This window comes from Pygocentrus nattereri, chromosome 13, assembly GCF_015220715.1.
Source record: "Pygocentrus nattereri isolate fPygNat1 chromosome 13, fPygNat1.pri, whole genome shotgun sequence".
NCBI classification, from domain to species: Eukaryota; Metazoa; Chordata; class Actinopteri; order Characiformes; family Serrasalmidae; genus Pygocentrus; species Pygocentrus nattereri.
Window position 1 is genome coordinate 9,726,876 of NC_051223.1, and position 19,822 is coordinate 9,746,697.

A 19,822-nucleotide genomic window follows, 5' to 3' on the forward strand; every position below is an offset into this window, starting at 1 on the left:
TAGAGCTGCAAAGGGGGACCAACTCCAAATTAATTAATGAATCTAATTAGTCTAATTTTGTAAAAACACTCACTCTCATCATCTTCAGTGAAAAGGGTTCATCATGAATAGGCTCTTCGGATTGAGGGAAAACACATGAATGAATGCGCTACAGACAGTCCTATATAGAACCTTTTTGAAAAAAGGGTTCTATATAGCACCCAAAAGGGTTCTTCTATCATTACAAGCTTGGCACTGGCTCAGGGTTCTAAATATAACCATTTTCTTTACAAAAGAACCCTTGAAGCACCATCTTGTTTGCACCACTTTGTGTACCACTTTTAGTCACAACAAAACAAGGAGACATTTGCCCATCAACACCCCATGTTTTCTTTCCAGGTGACGTAGTGGACATTATGAACCAGATAACAATGGACAGTCTGCTTCAAGGAGTGGACAGGGCTAAATACTATCGCTACCATGGCTCGCTGACCACACCATCCTGCGACGAAGCCGTGGTGTGGACTGTCTTCAAAGACCCCATCAAAGTCAGCCAAGATCTGGTAGGTCTGTCTGGACACCTACAGATGAGAAAGAATCAGAGATTAATGCTTTAAAGCAACAGTTCAGCAATACATTTTTGTTTGATGTCTTTAGTTTTACACTGGAGCTATGAGGCTACAGGTAATGGAAGTAAATATACCACTAAGATCATGCTTGCCTCAAAAATGTCAAGTTTTATTGATCTTTTAAAAAAAACCCGCATAATTCAGTGTTCTCAGAACAAATGATGTGATTATTAGGACCAATCACAGTTAACTTTATTTTGCCTCAGAACACACTGCATGTACAACCCCAATTCCAATGAAGTTGAGACGTTGTGTAAAACAAATAAAAACTGAATACGATGATTTGCAAATACTTTTCAACCTTTTCAATTGAATACACTACAAAGACAAGATATTTAATATTCCAACGGATAAGCTTTATTGTTTTTACAAATATTCACTTATTTTGAATTTGATGCCTGCAACATGTTCCAAAGAAGTTGGGACAGGGGCAACAAAAGACTGGGAAAGTTGAGGAATGCTCAAAAAACATCTGTTTGGAACATTCCACAGGTGAACAGGTTAATTGGAAACAGGTGAGTGTCATGATTGGGTATAAAGGGAGCATCCCTGAAAGGCTCAGTCGTTCACAAGCAAGGATGGGGTGAGGTTTACCACTTTGTGAACAACTGCGTGAACAAGTAGTCCAACAGTTTAAGAACAACGTTTCTCAACGTGCAATTGCAAGGAATTTAGGAATTTCATCATCTACAGTCCATATCATCATCAAAAGATTCAGAGAATCTGGAGAAATCTCTGCAAGTAAGCGGCAAACTGCCATGCAAAGCAAAAGCCACATATCAACAACACCCAGAAATGCCGCCGGCTTCTCTGGGCCCAAGCTCATCTGAGATGGACTGATGCAAAGTGGAAAAGTGTCCTGTGGTCTGACGAGTCTTGGAAATCATGGACATCGTGTCCTCCAGGCCAAAGAGGAAAAGGACTGTCCGGATTGTTCTCAGCACAATGTTCAAAAGCCAGCACCTCTGATGGTATGGGGATGTTAGTGCCCATGGCATGGGTAACTTACACATCTGTGAACACACCATTAATGCTGAAAGGTACATACAGGTTTTGGAGCCACATATACTGTCATCCAAGCAACGTCTTTTTCAGGGACGTCCCTGCTTATTTCAGCAAGACAATGCTAAGCCACATTCTGCACGTGTTACAACAGCGTGGCTTCGTAGCAAAAGAGTGCAGGTACTAGACTGGCCTGCCTGCAGTGCAGACCTGTCTCTCTTTGAAAATGTGTGGCGCATTATGAAGCTCAAAATACGACATCAGAGACCCCGGACTGTTGAGCAACTGAAGTTGTACATCAAGCAACAATGGGAAAGAATTCCATCTACAAAGCTTCAACAATTAGTGTCCTCAGTTCCCAAAGACTTACTGAGTGTTAAAAGGAAAGGTGATGTAATACAGTGGTAAACATACTCCTGTTCCAACTTCTTTGGAACGTGTTGCAGGCATCAAATTCAAAATGAGTTAATATTTGCAAAAAACAATAAAGTTTATCCGTTTGAACATTAAATATCTTTTCTTTGTAGTGTAGTCAATTGAATATAGGTTGAAAAGGATTTGCAAATCATCATATTCTGTTTTTATACATGTTTTACACAATGTCCCAACTTCAGTGGAATTGGGGTTGTATCCCTCCACCGCGACAAATGACCTTTTAGACCAAAACCTTCTTAAATGTGTCATAAAACAATTTATAACTATTTCCTGTAATAACTTTCTGTGAGGGAGCTTTTAGAGGTGGACGTCTGGTTCCTATCACCACCACTGTGCACAGTTCTGACTCTGTCAGTTCCTCTAGAACGGAGCGTTTCACACCAAACCACTCTGAACGACTGTTTACATCTTAACCATTTAATTATGCAAATGTAATTATTTAATTATGCAAATTTAGAAAAATCAGCAGAATCTCCATTAAGTATTCTCTGATAGACATTCTATCTATCTATCTATCTATCTATCTATCTATCTATCTATCTATCTATCTATGTGTTATATAGTGTTATATAGCTAAAAAGAGCAGTAAGAGCCCTCTTGAAGAAAAAACTTAGCATTAGCATTTTATGCTAATTGGTGGGGTGTAAGTACCTATTACTTGTTAGCTATGTTGCCCTCATAGCTTCAGTGCTAAAACCTCAGGGGGAGAGGGGTCCAAAATGTTCCTCTCTTCACATTGCATGCAATTACACATTTTCACCAGAGAGGTCTCCAAATCTCCAAAACTTAAATACTGTAGCTTTAAGTGTGATGAACACGCACTGACCCCTTCTCTCTGTGACCAGATCAACCTCTTCAGCACCACCATGCACATCAACACAAAAGCTCAGCCTCTGATCACCAACAACTTCAGAGGAATTCAGTCAATGAACGGCAGAGTCGTAACGTCCCAGCCTTCCTCAGCATCCACACCTTACCAGGCCCTGTCCTTGACCGCTGCTCTGCTGTACTACATACTGTGTTGGTTATAGTTCAAATACAAACTAAAGAGTTCAATCAAATTCATATTATTTTATTTTTTGGAGAGATGATAAAGATTTAGAAGACTTTTATAAAATAATGATGATTAACCATACATGTTTTATTTATATGTAAGGATGTGTGTTTATTATATTTGTCATAACTTGAATAAAGCCAATTTATTATAAATAGTGGTGCTGCTGGATAGTTTGTGTTGGTCATCCTCTAGACCAGGGGTGGGCAAACTCCGGCCCGCGGGCCACATCCGGCCCTTTGGCCCTTTTTATCCGGCCCGCGGAAGATTGGTACAGAATTGATCAAATCAATCATATCATAATTTTGACTGCGTTCATTTAATCTTGTTCTGTAATGCCTGGCGTTCCACCAGGTGGCGCATTAGGCACAGCAAGACTTGATTTTACTTGATTCATTACTCTGGTTCTGCTCTGAACCCATCTGTAACCATGAGTGGGCCAAAGAAAAGAAAAGTCGACAGTGAGCGCCGAGTGTTTAATAAGGAATGGACAACAAAATACTTTTTCACTGAAGTCCGATCAAAGGCTGTATGTCTGATTTGCGTTTTTAAAGGAATACAACATTAGCCGTCACTTTTCCACCAAGCACGTTAATTATGCTAACGACCTGTCAACGCAAGAACGGACAGCTACTGCTCAGAGGTTGGCAGCTAGTTTGCAGGCTCAGCAAAACCCCAAGAAACAACCACTAAGGCGAGTTATTTGCTGGCATTCAAATTAGCAAAGAGCATATATATATATATATATATATATATATATATATATATATATATATATATATATATATATATATATATTAACTCTCAACCCCTTCAACCCCCTCAATTGTTAACTCAGTAAGAGCATTAAAAAAAGGTAATGAAAGGTTGCCATCTCTCAAAAAATTTATTAGTAGATCCCCTCAAGCTAAACTTAATCTTTTCCATACAGAGGAAAAAGGAAACGTCTTTTAACCACAAGGAGAATGAAGGCGGGGAAACTGACTTCCAGCTCAAAAGAATTCTACGTCTAGCTAATAATAATGCAAAGGCTATAGCCTTACAAACCTCAACCGCATATACAGGGATGACCTCGGGCTCACTGAAAATTGCCCACAGGGGATCTGGATCCAACTTGCACTTAAACACTCTAGAAAGAGTGCAAAAAATATTTGACCAGAATTTATCAAGTTTTATGCATGACCAAAGCATGTGCAATAGGTCAGCCGGATCAGAACCACACCTCGGGCAAGCAGCATCAGTGTTCGCGAAGATTTTAGCTAGTCTGGCCTTAGTATAGTAAGCCCTGTGAACCAGCTTTAACTGCATCAAGCCCAGTCTGGCACATGACGAAGAGGAGTTGATCTTGGACAAGGCCTTTGCCCACCATTCATCGCCCAACTCCCTGCCAAACTCTGTCTCCCACTTGTCCCTGAATGTAAGACCCACCTCCGGTTGGAGAGATATAATGCAATTATAAACTTGATATAAAACCTTTTGTGTCAGGTTTCAAACTGCATATCTCCTCCCAGGGTTCGTTCATCGGTTCATGAGGAAAAGAAGTGAAAAGTGTTTGGGCACAATGACGGACTTGTAAGTAGCGAAAGAAATTTGTTGGGCGAAGTTTAAATTTATCACTCAGTTTATCAAAACTAGAAAAGATTTTATTCTCATATAAATCACGGAAGTTATTAATCCCTAAATTCGCCCATTGTAAAAAGGTGGAATCAGTCAAGGAGGGGGGGAACAAATGATTATAACAAATAGGAATCAATGACGATGCATTCTGAGATTTAGCCAACCCTCTAAGCTGTGACCAAATTTTCAAAGTCGACAAAACCACAGGATTAACTGAGTATTGTTCCTGGGACAGTGGAAGAGTGGAAAAGACCATAGCAAGCAGGGAGGTAGAGCTACATGACAAGGATTCCAGTCTACACCAGTCTATCTCCGGTGAATGTAGCCAAAAGCAGATCTTTTGCACATTGGCGGCCAAATAGTAATAAAAGAAATTGGGGAGTGCTAATCCACCGTCAATTGTAGATTTCTGCAAAATAGGTTTCCTAATCCGAGGGACCTTCCCAGACCAAATGAAATTAGTAACAGCCTTATCAATGTCTTTGAAAAAGGATTTGGGTAGGAATACAGGGAGGCATTGGAATAAGTATAAGAATTTAGGTAAAATGCTCATCTTCACACATTGGACTCTACCGGCCAAGGAGAGAGGGAGACTATTCCATCTCTGAAAATCAGCATTCATCTCTGCAATCAAAGGGGGAAAATTAGCACGTACAATAGATGATATATTGTGCGTAATATTAACACCCAAGTATCTAAAGCCCGCTGGTGAAAGGCGGAACGGGATAGCGGCCTGAGTTAAATTATGAGCATCCCGACTCACAGGGAAGCACTCGCTCTTCTGGAAATTTAATTTATAACCTGAAAAAGAACCAAATTCTTTTAATATCGATTCTGCTACTGGGATCGTTTCCAGAGGGTCTCGAAGATATAAAAGTAAGTCATCTGCATATAGGGAAACTTTGCTCTCTATACCATGTCGCAGAATACCTTTGATACGCAAAGATGACCGAAGAGTAATGGACAAGGGCTCCAAAGCTAAGGAGAATAACAACGGGGACAAGGGGCAACCTTGACGAGTCCCACGAAATAAAGGAAAATACGGAGAGCTAACAGAGTTAGTGCTCACGCTTGCCTGAGGGGAGGTATAAAGCAATTTGATCCAAGAGATCAGTTTGTCACCAAACCCAAATTTACTTAGAACAAAAAACATGTAATCCCACTCAATGCGATCAAAGGCTTTTTCCGCATCTAAGGAAATGATAACTTCCGAGACGAGGGGTGTACTTGGAGTAAAAATTATATTTAATAACTTTCGGATGTTAAATAGGTGTCGTCCCTTAATAAAACCTGTTTGTTCCTCCGAAATAATCAAGGGTAAGGTGTTTTCCATACGTTTGGCCAAGATTTTAGCTAAAATTTTATGCTCACAACACAGAAGGCTTATTGGCCTATATGAGCTACAAAGACTACGGTCCTTATCCTTTTTTAACAAAAGTGAAATAGTGGCTTGGGTTATTGTTGGTGGCAGCTTACCATTCTGGAGCGATTCATTGTACATATCTAATATAAGCGGGGCCAATTTATCACAAAACTTCTTATAAAATTCAATAGTAAACCCGTCCGGACCAGGCGACTTACCATTTTTCATAGATTTAATGGCATCTGTTATTTCTTGTAGAGAAATTGGGTTGTCGAGTTCCATACTTGTTGCCGGATCTAGGGAAGGAATTTCAAGATTATTTATGAACGAGTGCATTCGGTCTGTATTGCCAGGGCCCTCCGATGCGTATAGTGTAGAATAAAATTTCTCAAAGACTTTATTAATGTCCCTTGGATTAGTGACCAAATTGTCCATATCATCTAATATCTGGGGGATCAACCTGGATGCTGCCTGTCTCCTAAGTTGGTGAGCTAACAAGCGGCTGTTTTTGTCTCCATATTCATAAAGATGTCCCTTAGACCGCAGGATAAGAGCTTCTGCTTCTTTGGTGGAAAGCAAATTATACTCCGACTGGAGATCGAGGCATTGTTTGTATAGAGCTGTGGAGGGATTTAGAGCAATTTTCCTATCTAGAGCCGCTATGGATATAGACAGGTCCGCCAGCTGTTTGTCTGGTCTTTCTCTCGAATGCCGAATATGAAATAATTTCCCCCCTTAAAACCGCCTTGAGTGATTCCCACAAGATAGCATTAGATATTGAATCAGATTTGTTGGTAGCCAAGAAAAAAATCAATAGAGTTAGATTTTAGTGCAAAATTCTTCGGTTGACAAAAGTAGAGCGCTAAACCGCCATGGGGCCCTCCCTTTCTCATATAAAGAAAACCTAATGACCATTTGTACTGGCCCATGATCTGAGATTACAATAGGTAAATATTCAATATTTTCAATGGAGTCTAGAAATTGCTGATCAGTAAAAAAGTAATCAATGCGAGAGAAAGATTGGTGAGGGTGTGAAAAGAAAGAGAATGATTTGGCTGAAGGGTTCCTAATTCTCCAGGGGTCAATACAACCATTGTCCTCCATAAACTGAGATAAAGAATGGGCCATCTTAGAACAGGGGGTACATTTGGCCCCAGATCGATCCAGCATTGGGTCTATAATACAGTTGAGGTCGCCGCCAAAGATCAGTTTGTGTGTACTTAGGTCAGGAAGATTAGAGAAAAGCCCAGTCATAAACTCAGCATCATCCCAGTTCGGAGCGTAAACGTTCACCAATAAGACAGGAGTTTGAAAGAGGAGGCCCGAAATAACAACGTATCTACCGTTTTGGTCTGATATAATTTTTGAAGGCTTAAACAGAACCCTCTTATGAAATAAAATGGCAACCCCCCTTGATCGAGAATTATAATTGGAATAAAAAACATGGCTGATCCACCCCTTACGTAACTTGGTGTGTTCTGCTTTGGACAGATGAGTTTCTTGTAGATAGATATCTAGATGTCCGCATTTAATTGCTTAAGGTGAGAGAAAACCTTTACATTTTTAAGAGGGGACTGCAGTCCCTTTACATTCCATGAAAGAAACCTAACCCCTTGTCCTAGATTCTGGTTCATCAGAAGATAGTATTATTTCGGCAGAGAGGGAAGAGAGGGAAAAGAAAGAGAAAAAGAAAAAGAGAGAAAAAAAAAAAAAAACATCCCACACATGAGAAACCCCACAACAAGAAACCAAATCCCAAACACCCACGCACCACCCACTTCCCAAAGAACCATCCTGAACGAATTTCCGGTACGGGCCAAATCCCTCTATCTATACCCCTAACTTGCACGCACTGCTCCCCACAGCGCTGTGCACAAACCTGTGTAAACATTCCAAAACCTTTAAGCAAACCTTTATGATAAACAGAAAGTCACGTTTATATACACCTAAACAATTCAAATACTGCAGACACCTGGTATCTTTACTGCCACTCTACACCTAGCTGGCCCTCCATAATAAGGTGATCTTATATTTGTAAACAGTGCAGAGTGCACACATTTATAATCAAATTTTGTTACACAGGATGAGCAAAAATGAGCCATCGACAGTGTGTACACTAACATCCAACAAGCTCTCCACAACAAGGAGATAAAATTACAAACATTGCTGCATATGAGTATTTGTATTGTAATCATATACAAGACCTTGAACCAGGTAGATCAACAGGTATTCTTACCATACCTCAGCACTCAGCAAACCCAAAGGTAGTCCTCATCAAAGTTTGTTAAAGAAAGCCTGAACCGCTTCTGGAGCATCAAAGGTTACTGTCCGCCCTTCAAAGTCAACGTGCAAACGTTCTGGGAAAACCAGCCTGAAGCGGATTCCCTTGCTGTACAACGCCGCTTTTATGTCGCGAAATGCGGCGCGTCTGCGGGAAAGATCAGCACTATAGTCTGGAAAGATCCTGATTTTGTGACCACGAAAAGACAGCTCACCCCGACCATTTCTGAGAACGAATTCCTTATCTTGGAAGTTGTGAAACAGAACGATGAACGCTCTGGGCTTGTTATGCGTATCTCCGTTAGCTGTTGGGCGACCTAGCCTGTGAGCTCTGTCCAGAACGGGTCGATACTGGAATTTCTCAGCTCCGAACACCTCAAAGAGGAGATCAGTCATGAAATTCACGGCATTGTCCCCCTCTAGTTTTTCAGGAATCCATATCACGCGAAGATTAGCTCTCCTCGAGCGATTTTCCAGATCGTCCAGCTTGTCCAGGAGTTCAGCACTGAGGGCTCGAAGAGATTCGCATTTGTTTTCCTGTGTGACAATTCTATCACTGTGTTCAGATTCGGCGTCCTCTAAGGCTTTAATGCTACCTGCGTGCGAGACCAGAGTCTGTTTAATGGAGTCCAGTGATTCCTGAATAGGTTGTAGGGCCTTGCTCAGTGTGTTTGCGTGGTCAGACATAAGCGATTGTTCCAACTTTTTTAACGCTGGCAAAAACCACGTTGGAGGCGAAGTGTCAGTGTCAACAGATCGTTCTACCTCTGAAGCTGTGGCCAACCGGGAACTCTCCGGACTCTCCACAGGTGATAGACGTTTCTCCATAGCCAACTTAGCGTTAGCCTCCTCCGGTGTAGCAGCTTTAGCCGAGAACATGCGTTCAATGGCGGGGGGTCGGGTTGCCGAAGTAGTCTTCGAAGTTGTTTTCTCCCTGAGATTACGTGACATTGTGTAGTCTGATACACTGCCGTAACTAAACTTCTGTACGGTGTCGAATAAAAAAAGAAAGGATGCTTAATTCTAGTAAAACTGAACACAACCCGCGGGAGCAGTGTTTACACACGTCTACTCTAGCACCGCCATCACCCGGAAGTCCGTCTGTCAAATTTTAAGTCAATGTGGCCCCTGAGCCAAAAAGTTTGCCCACCCCTGCTCTAGACCTTCATCAGTGGTCACTGGACGCTGCCCACAGGACACTGTTGGCTGGATGTTTTGGTTCTCAGTCCAGCAGCGACACTGAGGTGTTTAAAAAATCCAGCAGCACTGCTGTGTCTGATCCACTCCTACCAGCACAACACACACAGTGTTACTGCAGTGTTGAGAATGATCCACCACCAAAAGTCAGTTTTCTTACTGCACAGCATGTACTGTGAGAAGTGAGTATCATATGTTTTTGCCATATCGTCCAGCCTCAGTGCTTTATGTATGGTGCAGTCCACTCAGTCCTGGGTTTGTGGTTATATTTTCTGATGAGTAACTGAGTCTTGTGTGTTCAATTAAGGAAAACCCAGAATAAGTTTCAGCGGTATGGAAATGCTAAGGGCTTATAAACAGCACTTACGGTGCAGTCACTCTTGGTGGAGGAGTTTTGGGCCGCTCAGGCTGGCGTGGCATGGGCCAACCAACAGGGGGTGTTGTTCATTTCATGGACTTCAATGCAAACTGCGTGAGCTATTCATTGGTTATAGGAGTGTGTAATAAAACTTTGGATTTGCCATTGGCCCCCAGCCATTTAAGGGGTTAAATGAAAGAATGTGATGTTTCAAAGCATATTATTCACTCCCAATGATCCGAACAATAAGACCAGAGCTCATTTACATACATCAGTCTTAAAGAGAAATATGGGGAAAAACAAATCTAATATAAGAAAAGTGCAGTATAGTAGTATATGGGCCTTTTAAAGGAATATTAGCCCTGAGAATGTCATTGTGGGCTAAGATGAATGAATACAATCACTGCAAACAAATGAATATGAATCAGAACGATCTTATATGCAGAATGCTTTAGCTGTATGCACTGTGAGCCTCATTATAACACTGGGAAAGTGGCCAAAGTGCTACGAGGAAAGGCGTTTGCCCTGAATTCAGTTCATGCTCATGCCTTGCTGCTGAGTCAGTGTTACTGCAGTGCTGAGAATGACCCACCATCCACATAGTACCTGCTCTATTGGGGTCCTGACCACTGAAGAACAGGGTAACAAAGTATCAGAGAAACAGATGGACTACAGTCTGTAACTGTAGAACTACAAAGTGCAGCTATACAGTAAGTGGAGCTGATAAAATGGACAATGAGCGTAGAAACAAGGAGGTGGTGTTAATGAAGTGGCTGATCAGTGTAAATGCTAAGCTCTCAACAGTCACTGCATGAATTATTTCTCCTAACTTGCCACATAACAGGGGAATGTGGATTACCTGCATCCTTGAACCTACCTTGTGTTTAATTACATTCCACACACCAGAACACACAGTAGTAAAGCTGCATCAGGGTGGCTGGGTCTGGCCATCTCTTTCAGGGTGACTTCAGAGCAGCGTTGTTATGAAGGCATGCTTTTTCATTACGATGGAACTCCTGATGTCTCTCTTGTCAACATTAAATTGAAACATCCATGTGGTCAGTTTTCCATGGTGGTGTACATGTGGTTTACGGGCACAACAGTTGATAGTCCAGGACATCAGCTGCAGCATACTGAGTTGTAGGGGGAGAATAAACACTGACAAACAGGAGGGAAAAACACTTTTGTTGGGTGATCTATTTTCAGTGACCCCAAAGGGTTCAAATACCTCCAGTCAGACCAGCACAGACCATCCAGGTGGCCAGGGGTTCCTGAAGACTCTACTGGAAGACAGCGAGACTCAAGACAGCAACTTTAACTGCTGCTTCTAGCTGCACTGACAAATTCTGAAACTGAGACTGGATTTCATGAGCAGCTGGATGGCACTGGCAGGTGACCGTGTAAGGAACCCTGCCTATATGAGACAGTTATGACCAGCCCATTATAGCAAAGGGATTATTAAAAAACAAATAAATGAAACCATAAACAGATTCAGATCCATCGGTCTCTGCATGCATCATGAGAAAAGGCAACTTTACAGATAAAGAGTTTGTTTAAAACAGGAATTCCAATTTCTGCATGATCGTCTTTGTGATGTACACAGAGTGGTTTGGTGTGAAATTGTTGATTGTAGACACTCAGATGTCTTTACAGCGGTGATCACTTAGCAATATTAGCCTTATAGCTTCAGTGCTGAAACCAAAGAAGCAAACCTCAAGGGGGGACAGGGTCTGAAACACAGCCCATGTTACAAGATGTTCCGCTGCAGACTTTTGCATGCAGTTACACAATTGGCCAGAGAGGTCTCCAAATCCCCAAAACATACATGGGGTAGTTTTATATATGATGAACATGCACTGATTTATTCTCTCTGTCACCACATCAACCACAACAGCTCAGCTATGGAGGCCAGTATAAAATAGTAATATTAATAAGAAGAATCATAATACAACCCCAATTCCAATGAAGTTGGGACGTTGTGTAAAACACAAATAAAAACAGAATACGATGATTTGCAAATTCTTTTCAACCGATATTCAACTGGATACACTACAAAGACAAGATATTTAATGTTCAAACGGATAAGCTTTATTGTTTTTTGCAAATATTCACTCATTTATTCACTCAAATATTCACTCAGCCTCCCCAGCACCACAGACATTTACACCTCCAGATGCAGGAAAAGGGCTACCTGCATCAGGAAGGATCCCACCCACCCAGCACATGCACTTTTTGTCCCGCTCCCCTCAGGCAGGAGGCTGCGGAGCATCAAGTGCAAAACAACCAGACTCAGAAACAGCTTCATACCAGAAGCTGTAAGGCTCCTAAATTCCAACTGACACTTACAAGAACAAGTACTGTTACAGGCACTGTCACTTTAAACCGCACTGAGACACTTTATCTAGACACTTTATCCACTGCTCTAAGTCAATATCATGCTGCTATAGCAAACTTGCACTCTGGACTTCATATTGCTGCTAACTTCCTACTCTCCCTCTCTTGTGTACTTTCTATTTATTTATCTATTTTAATAACAGCTCTTGGGTGTAAACTGGACCATGAGATCTTAATTTCGTTCCACCTCATGTACCATGTGATGCGAATGACAATAAAATCTCCTTGAATTTTGAATTTGATGCCTGCAACACGTTCCAAAGAAGTTGGGACAGGGGCATGTTTACCACTGTGTTACATCACCTTTCCTTTTAACAACACTCAATAAGCGTTTGGGAACTGAGGACACTAATTGCTGAAGCTTTGTAGGTGGAATTCTTTCCCATTCTTGCTTGATGTAAAACTTCAGTTGCTCAACAGTCCGGGGTCTCCGATGTCATATTTTGCGCTTCATAATGCTCCACAAATTTTCAATGGGAGACAGGTCTGGACTGCAGGCAGGCCAGTCTAGTACCCGCACTCTTTTACTACGAAGCCACGCTGTTGTAACACGTGCAGAATGTGGCTTGGCATTGTCTTGCTGAAATAAGCAGGGAAGTCCCTGAAAAAGACGTTGCTTGGATGGCAGCATATGTTGCTCCAAAACCTGTATGTACCTTTCAGCATTAATGGTGCCTTCACAGATGTGCAAGTTACCCATGCCATGGGCACTAACACACCCCCATACCATCAGAGATGCTGGCTTTTGAACTTTGAGCTGATAACAATCCGGACAGTCCTTTTCCTCTTTGGCCCGGAGGACACGATGTCCATGATTTCCAAAACCAATTTGAAATGTGGACTCGTCAGACCACAGGACACTTTTCCACTTTGCATCAGTCCATCTCAGAGGAGCTCGGGCCCAGAGAAGCCGGCGGCGTTTCTGGGTGTTGTTGATATATGGCTTTCACTTTGCATGGCAGAGTTTTAACTTGCACTTGTAGATGGAGCGATGAACTGTGTTCACTGACAGTGGTTCTCTGAAGTGTTCCTGAGCCCATGTGGTAATATCTGTTACAGAATGATGTCGGTTTTTAATGCAGTGCCACCTGAGGGATCAAAGGTCACGAGCATTCAATGTTGGTTTTCTGCCTTGCCGCTTACTTGCAGAGATTTCTCCAGATTCTCTGAATCTTTTGATGATATTATGGACTGTAGATGATGAAATTCCTAAATTCCTTGCAATTGCATATTAAGAAATGTTGCTCTTAAACTGTTGGACTATTTGCTCACGCAGTTGTTAACAAAGTGGTGAACCTCGCCCCACCCTTGCTTGTAAACGACTGAGCCTTTCAGGGATGCTCCCTTTATACCCAATTAACCTGTTCACCTGTGGAATGTTCCAAGCAGGTGTTTTTTGAGCATTCCTCAACTTTCCCAGTCTTTTGTTGCCCCTGTCCCAACTTCTTTGGAACGTGTTGCAGGCATCAAATTCAAAATGAGTGAATATTTGCAAAAAAACAATAAAGTTTATCCATTTGAACATTAAATATCTTGTCTTTGTAGTGTGTTCAATTGAATATAGGTTGAAAAGGATTTGCAAATCATCGTATTCTGTTTTTATTTATGTTTTACACAACGTCCCAACTTCATTGGAATTAGGGTCATAAAAATTACTAGTAGTAGTAGTACTAGTAGTAGCAGTATAACATAATAATAATAATAATAAATCATTATTATTATTATTATTATTATTATTATTACTATTATTATTGTTATTATTATCTTTTTCTTATTAGATAATTGTTATACAAACCTTGCTCCAGGTTTTCTGCCGTCAGCTCCTGTCGCTGGAACCGATGGAGTCACCTCTTCAACTCCACTTAACCTAACAGCTCCAGAGCCTCTGATAAAGGAATACAGCAGAGGTTAAACCATACTAAATGCAGTTTACTTAGTTACAGAAAACCTACAGATTACAGTGATATGCTGAAAATATGCAGATTACACCAAGTAACATCAGGTATCTTGACAAATGATTATGGCTGACTAATGTTTCAATACACCTTACCATCAGATCATTTAAGGGGAGTTTGGCCTCTTTCCGTTTCCCCCATTATGTCAAAAACATGAGTGCAAAACACGAGAGGGCGCCTGGGAGCAAGTCCTTGATGAATGGAGCTAAAAGGCTGAAAGCTATAAGTTAAACAGTTTCTAATAACTCGCCAAACAGAACCTTGCTTTAATTTTAGACAGTAGACGTTTGTATTTTATTACAAAAGCAAAGAAAACTTACAGGCAAGTTTCCTTTTTTTCTACAGCAAACGAGCTTTGGGCAGCAGGACACTAAAATTACTGCTACTGAGTGCAGATTAGTTGGTATTACTGCTACTGAGTGCTGATTGGTTGGCATTACTGCTACTGAGTGCTGATTGGTTGGCATTACTGCTACTGAGTGCTGATTGGTTGGCATTACAGCTACTGAGTCCAGACTGGCTGGCCAGTGGAACAGCTACTTGGCTCTTAGCACTCACTGACATCCTAAACTGTATGAGGCACCATTTGAACTTCTATAACTTGAGTTCAAAAGCTCCTAATAATATAACAGCTGTATTAAACTGTTTTATGCTGTTCAGGAAATGTTATTTTACATTCAAAATGTTTCAGAGTTTATAAACTATGATGTAGCTCAAACAGACTCACTCAGGAGTGCCCCCTAGTGTTTGAGGACAACACAGAGGGGCTCAGCTCTACAAGTTCTATGACTGCAGCACCATTTAAAGTGGAACTGAAGTTTTGAATAAGTCTCAGACAAGAATCCGACTCCAAGAGGTTCACCAGAAAACAATGTTTGTTTTTGGGTTTTGTCCCTAGTCCTGTTTCACATCATCAGTTACTACAACACTAATGAAGATTCAGGTTTTGCTGCTACTGAGTGCTGATTATCTGGCCAGCAGAGCAGCTCATTGGCTGTTCACGCTCACTGACGTCATGGACCAGTTTATTACTCCTATAATTCGAGTTTAAAAGCTCCTAAAGCGGTGTTAAAATGTTTTATGCTGCTCTTTGTTCGGGAAATTAAGGCATTCTTTTCCATTAAAAATGTTTAAGCATGTCTAAACTATGATTTTGCTCAAATGTTCCACCTTAACCCATTCGTTTTGGACTCGCTCGGGAGCGCCCTCTAGAGTTCGAGAAACCCAGAAGACGTTGCCGAGCGGGAATTCTCCTCTCTACAGGTTCTCTGGCAACACTGAACAGAAGTTAAAGTCTGTTAACCGATGAAAAGCAGCAAATCTCACCCTTTTCGCCTTCGTCTCACTCTAAGAGTGAGCGGAGAGCTGATCAGAGTGAATTATCTCGCTCTGCTCGCTAGTTTGTTGGTTGCTCATGACGCACGTGATTCATTCACGGGTCAGTTCAGGAACGCCGTTTACATTAATGACAGATGTGAGTCACTTACCTAAACAGATTTGAGCAACGAGGGTTGTAATGTAAACGTAGCAAAAATGACCGTCAAGCCAGTTACGGTGAAAAAAACACGGAGTCGACTCTAAGCATTTCGACTCTCAGAGTCACTAGCCAAGAGTCGACTCTGACTTCGACTCCGCCGCTGCAGTCGAAGAATCGATTCTTTCGGAATCGACTCCCCATCACTAAAAGAAACGGCTGAAGGTAATTAAAAGTGGGCGGTGCCGTTGTGGGTTTTATAAGTGGCGCTGACCAAAAAAAAAAAACAACAAAACAAAACGGTCTTTAGGCTAAATGAGTGTTGCGATAGCAGCCCAATCAGTAGAATGGTGAGAGGAGAAATGTATCTCCAGATGTTTTTAAGCCCTTTTGCTGACATGATAACTTGGTGTTTAACACATGCTTGCCCGTAAAGACAGTAGCACAGTGTTTTAAGACTTTGCTCTTTCTCTACTAGGTTCTCTCGCTGGTTTTGAGCTGTCTTGCTGTTTGGCTGACTTCTGCCGCGGTTAGTAGTGCAGATCCTCCAGTAGGTGAGGGGCTGTTCCTGTAGGCCCAAACACACGACCTTTGGCCATTGGACTCCTAAGGCTTATTTTCTGTGTAGCTGATATTGGGTTCCTGTTTGAGTTTCCTTTCCAGCATATAATAATGCAACTTCCACTATTTAAGTGGAAACGTCCATGTTATGCATGACCGTTTTCACATGTAATTATTTTTTCCAGGTTGGTGCTATAACTTGCCGTCGTGTAGTAAGTACTCTTTATTGACCTACATGAGAAAACGTGTGAATAGTAGCTGTTCATGTGCTTCCCACTGTGAAGGCCTTTAGATCCATGAAGCAATGTCTAGCAGCCACTTTGTTTGAAGATGGCTCATTGTTTTAGATCAGTGATCTTAAGATTCAGACTTTGAATCCAGTTTGAAGTCCTGAATTTTGCAGTTGCTGCCAGGCAGGGGGTCAAACCTGTGTGCCCAGGGTCCTGTATTTATCTGTGAAACTGTTTCCAAGTTTTTCTGTTCCCTCTCTGCTTCTGGGGAAATAATGTTTTGTTGACTTTTATAGAAAAATGCAATTTTCTATGGCTGTGTTTCTGCACGAAGTTGCTGGAATCATGATGTCCGCATAACATATAATGCAGCTGAACTGTGCTTGCAAATTTGCCTGTATCCTAGTCAGTGAGAGGGACGTGGGAGACCCTTGGCCCACTGGCTTTTTGCTCAGTGTCTTCCAGATGGCACACTGTAGGTTAGGCAGAGTGTAGGACAATATGCAACTACTTTTCCAAAATAAAAGCCTAAGTGCAAGTAGTCTGTGAGATTAAAACCCTGTAGTTGTACGCAGGACAATGAACTGGGTGGTCTGAGGGAGGACCAGAAGTGGTGCTGACCTCAAGCCAGTGGATACTACTGGATATGTGCTTGCTGTCTGGGTATTTTTGTAATCCGTCAGTATCCAAAGTTGATGCACATTCTGCTGACAAATTAATTCCTCTATTGAAATAAATTGGCTGAATATTTCTGAGAATATGTCCAGGGATGGGCAGGGTTTAAATTTAAAATTCATGACTTATTGGATCTTTACAGTACTGACACTGTTACAAGTAGCACTGCATTGCAATGTTTTATTATCTGGCTAATGAACTCAATGAGACTAAACCAGAGCTGGTTTAGTTTGGCTGCTTCAGGTTTCTCCCTGTTGTACTAAAAACGGGACAGCAGATGGCACCTATGAGCAAGTCCTCAATGAGTGAAATGTAAATGGCTATAAACAAAAAAGGATCCTATTTTTTAAATCGGTTGCGCAGGACCTTTTCCTTTTGGAAAGTATAAGGACACGAAGTTAAGAATGAACTTACCAGGGTCATCTGTTTTTCTCCTTTAGTGGGACTCTAGCATTACTGCTTCTGGATGAAGGTTCATGTTCACGGACCTCATGAATGACCGTGAGGCAGTTACTGTAGCAAAGGCCTAGAAGTGGAGCTCAAAAATGCTTTAAATTAACTAGTGTTTATGCTGTTTAGTACATTTTTTTTTTTTTCAAATAGTTTGCTTACAAACTGTTACAGAAGCTTCATAGGAACACATTTTGGACTTGCTCAAAAGTGCCCTCTAGCATTTGACCAACCTGGAATCATGGCACATTGGTGGGGGGTGCTCTTCAGTCCAGCCTGTGAGCTTTAAGACCATAGAATCCTAGCCATAACTGTCGGAACTCTCAGCTCTTCCTGTCCAGAAAACACAGCTGTTTAGAGTAGAACATGCAGCTGTGTACAGCAAGGAAACATGGTCAACTCTGTGTTTCTTGCAGGAATGTCGGTTACATGCAGTGTTTTTAGCACCTGGTGGCTTTTTCACCTTTCATTTTATTTGCTTGTAATTTGTGCAGGAATCGCATGTAAACAGCCAGTAAGGTTTGTATCCTAAATAGCTGAAGGAACATGGGTGTGCACATGTGGGGGTGTGACCAGTAGGTGGCCAATCTGTTACATCAACAGTTCTTAACTGCCAGTGAATGCAAAATACAGGACCAGAAATTATTGGTCTGCCTTTGAAGACCTTTAGATGGTCACTGAAGGGTGGCGGTGTTCCAGAGCTCAAAGCAACCCGTGATTTAACCCAGCACCTTCTGTTTCAGATGAATCTACCTGGCCCTCAATTGCCGGTGCGTACTGCAACGGAACACGTCAGTCTCCAATTAACATCATGACTGCCAGCGTTAAAGCCAATGAGAACTTGACTGCATTAACGTTTAAGGGTTTTAATGACGGCACAGCCTTGACTGAGATTCAAAACAGTGGCCGGGATGGTGCGTAATTACTGTGCTTTCAGTTCATGCGGCAATAAATGTGTGACTTCTGTTTTGACCGAGAATGTGTTCTCTCTGCACCAGGTTCTAATAAGGCAGGGTTGATTTACTTGGTTACTGTCCACCACTGGCTACTAAATGTAATTTGTTAATGTAGTTTTTTCATACATCTGTACTGAAGTTTTTCCATAGTGGGTGACAAAGTAAAGTCCCTTGTTTTCAAAATCAAATCTTACTTTTTTTCCTTTCTCCACTACGTTTTGAGAAATCTGTTCCATTTGGTTGTGTGTGTATAAACAAAAGTCCAAAGCAAGAACACCAATCAGGGCACAGCGGTCACTTTGTTTAGAGCTTGTTTTGACCTGTTGGTCATACCGACCCAGTGCAGCACACGATTCAATGTCAGCACAGCAGTGTAAAATTTTGGGAGTCTGTTCAACATAAATGAACTAACCTAACTTTGTGTAAATAGAGCACAATATAGAAATATGTCCACATATGCAGTCGTGACTGACGCGGCTTTTTACTGAATTTATACAAACACAATTTCATTTTATAGTAAATTAGTTTGGGCTGGTTTATGTTTAAGAACAGAGACCTACAGATCAACATAGTAAAGGAGCTCATTTGTGATCCTGAGTTTAAAGCCAGATTTTATTAAACTTGGAACTAAGTTGTAAATAAATCTTAAACTGAAACTTTGCTTGTTTGTAAAAGTGATTTCAGAGCCACTCGGTTCTCCCTGATAGAAACTGTCTGCCTTCAGTGTTTTGCGCTTATGATCATTTTAATAGACGACAGCGTCACTAATTAATGACGTTCTATTAAAAGACTGGTTTACCAAGAGAGACACTGGAGGATTTTCACCTGAAATGAGTTCATGAAGTGAGTCTTGAGTGATAACATGACATTAGAGCCATAATTAATCTTAGTGCTTTTACTTTTGATACTTAAGTACATTTGAACACTTCAGTACTTTTACTCAAATGGGGGTCTAAAGGGGAGAAACTTTATTTGTGTACTTTGTCCACAACTGTTTATAACCGACTTTCCTCAGTTAAGGTAATTCTGAATCACGAGAAGATGGCAGTTGAAGGAGGAGCTCTTCCAGGCATGTACAACTGCAGCCAGTTCCACCTTCACTGGGGCAGCGGCAGCTCTGTGCCAGGAGCTGAACACACCATAGACGGCAAACGATATGCAATGGAGGTTAGGCATACATGAACAGCTTTACTGAAGATCTTTTAAGGTGTTC

General features: G+C 41.5%; 1 protein-coding gene across 1 annotated transcript in view; it reads left to right on the top strand.

Annotated features, from left to right (window-relative positions):
• The window catches only part of LOC108441154, a 61,028-nt gene that overhangs the window by 22,084 nt on the left and 19,122 nt on the right, over positions 1–19,822 (top strand). Inside the window, exons 9-15 of the mRNA XM_017720510.2 lie at positions 379–542; positions 2,891–3,065; positions 16,002–16,087; positions 16,216–16,291; positions 16,484–16,510; positions 18,397–18,567; positions 19,625–19,776. Coding sequence (XP_017575999.2) covers positions 379–542; positions 2,891–3,065; positions 16,002–16,087; positions 16,216–16,291; positions 16,484–16,510; positions 18,397–18,567; positions 19,625–19,776 — 851 coding nt within the window. The remainder of the gene's footprint in view (positions 1–378; positions 543–2,890; positions 3,066–16,001; positions 16,088–16,215; positions 16,292–16,483; positions 16,511–18,396; positions 18,568–19,624; positions 19,777–19,822) is intronic.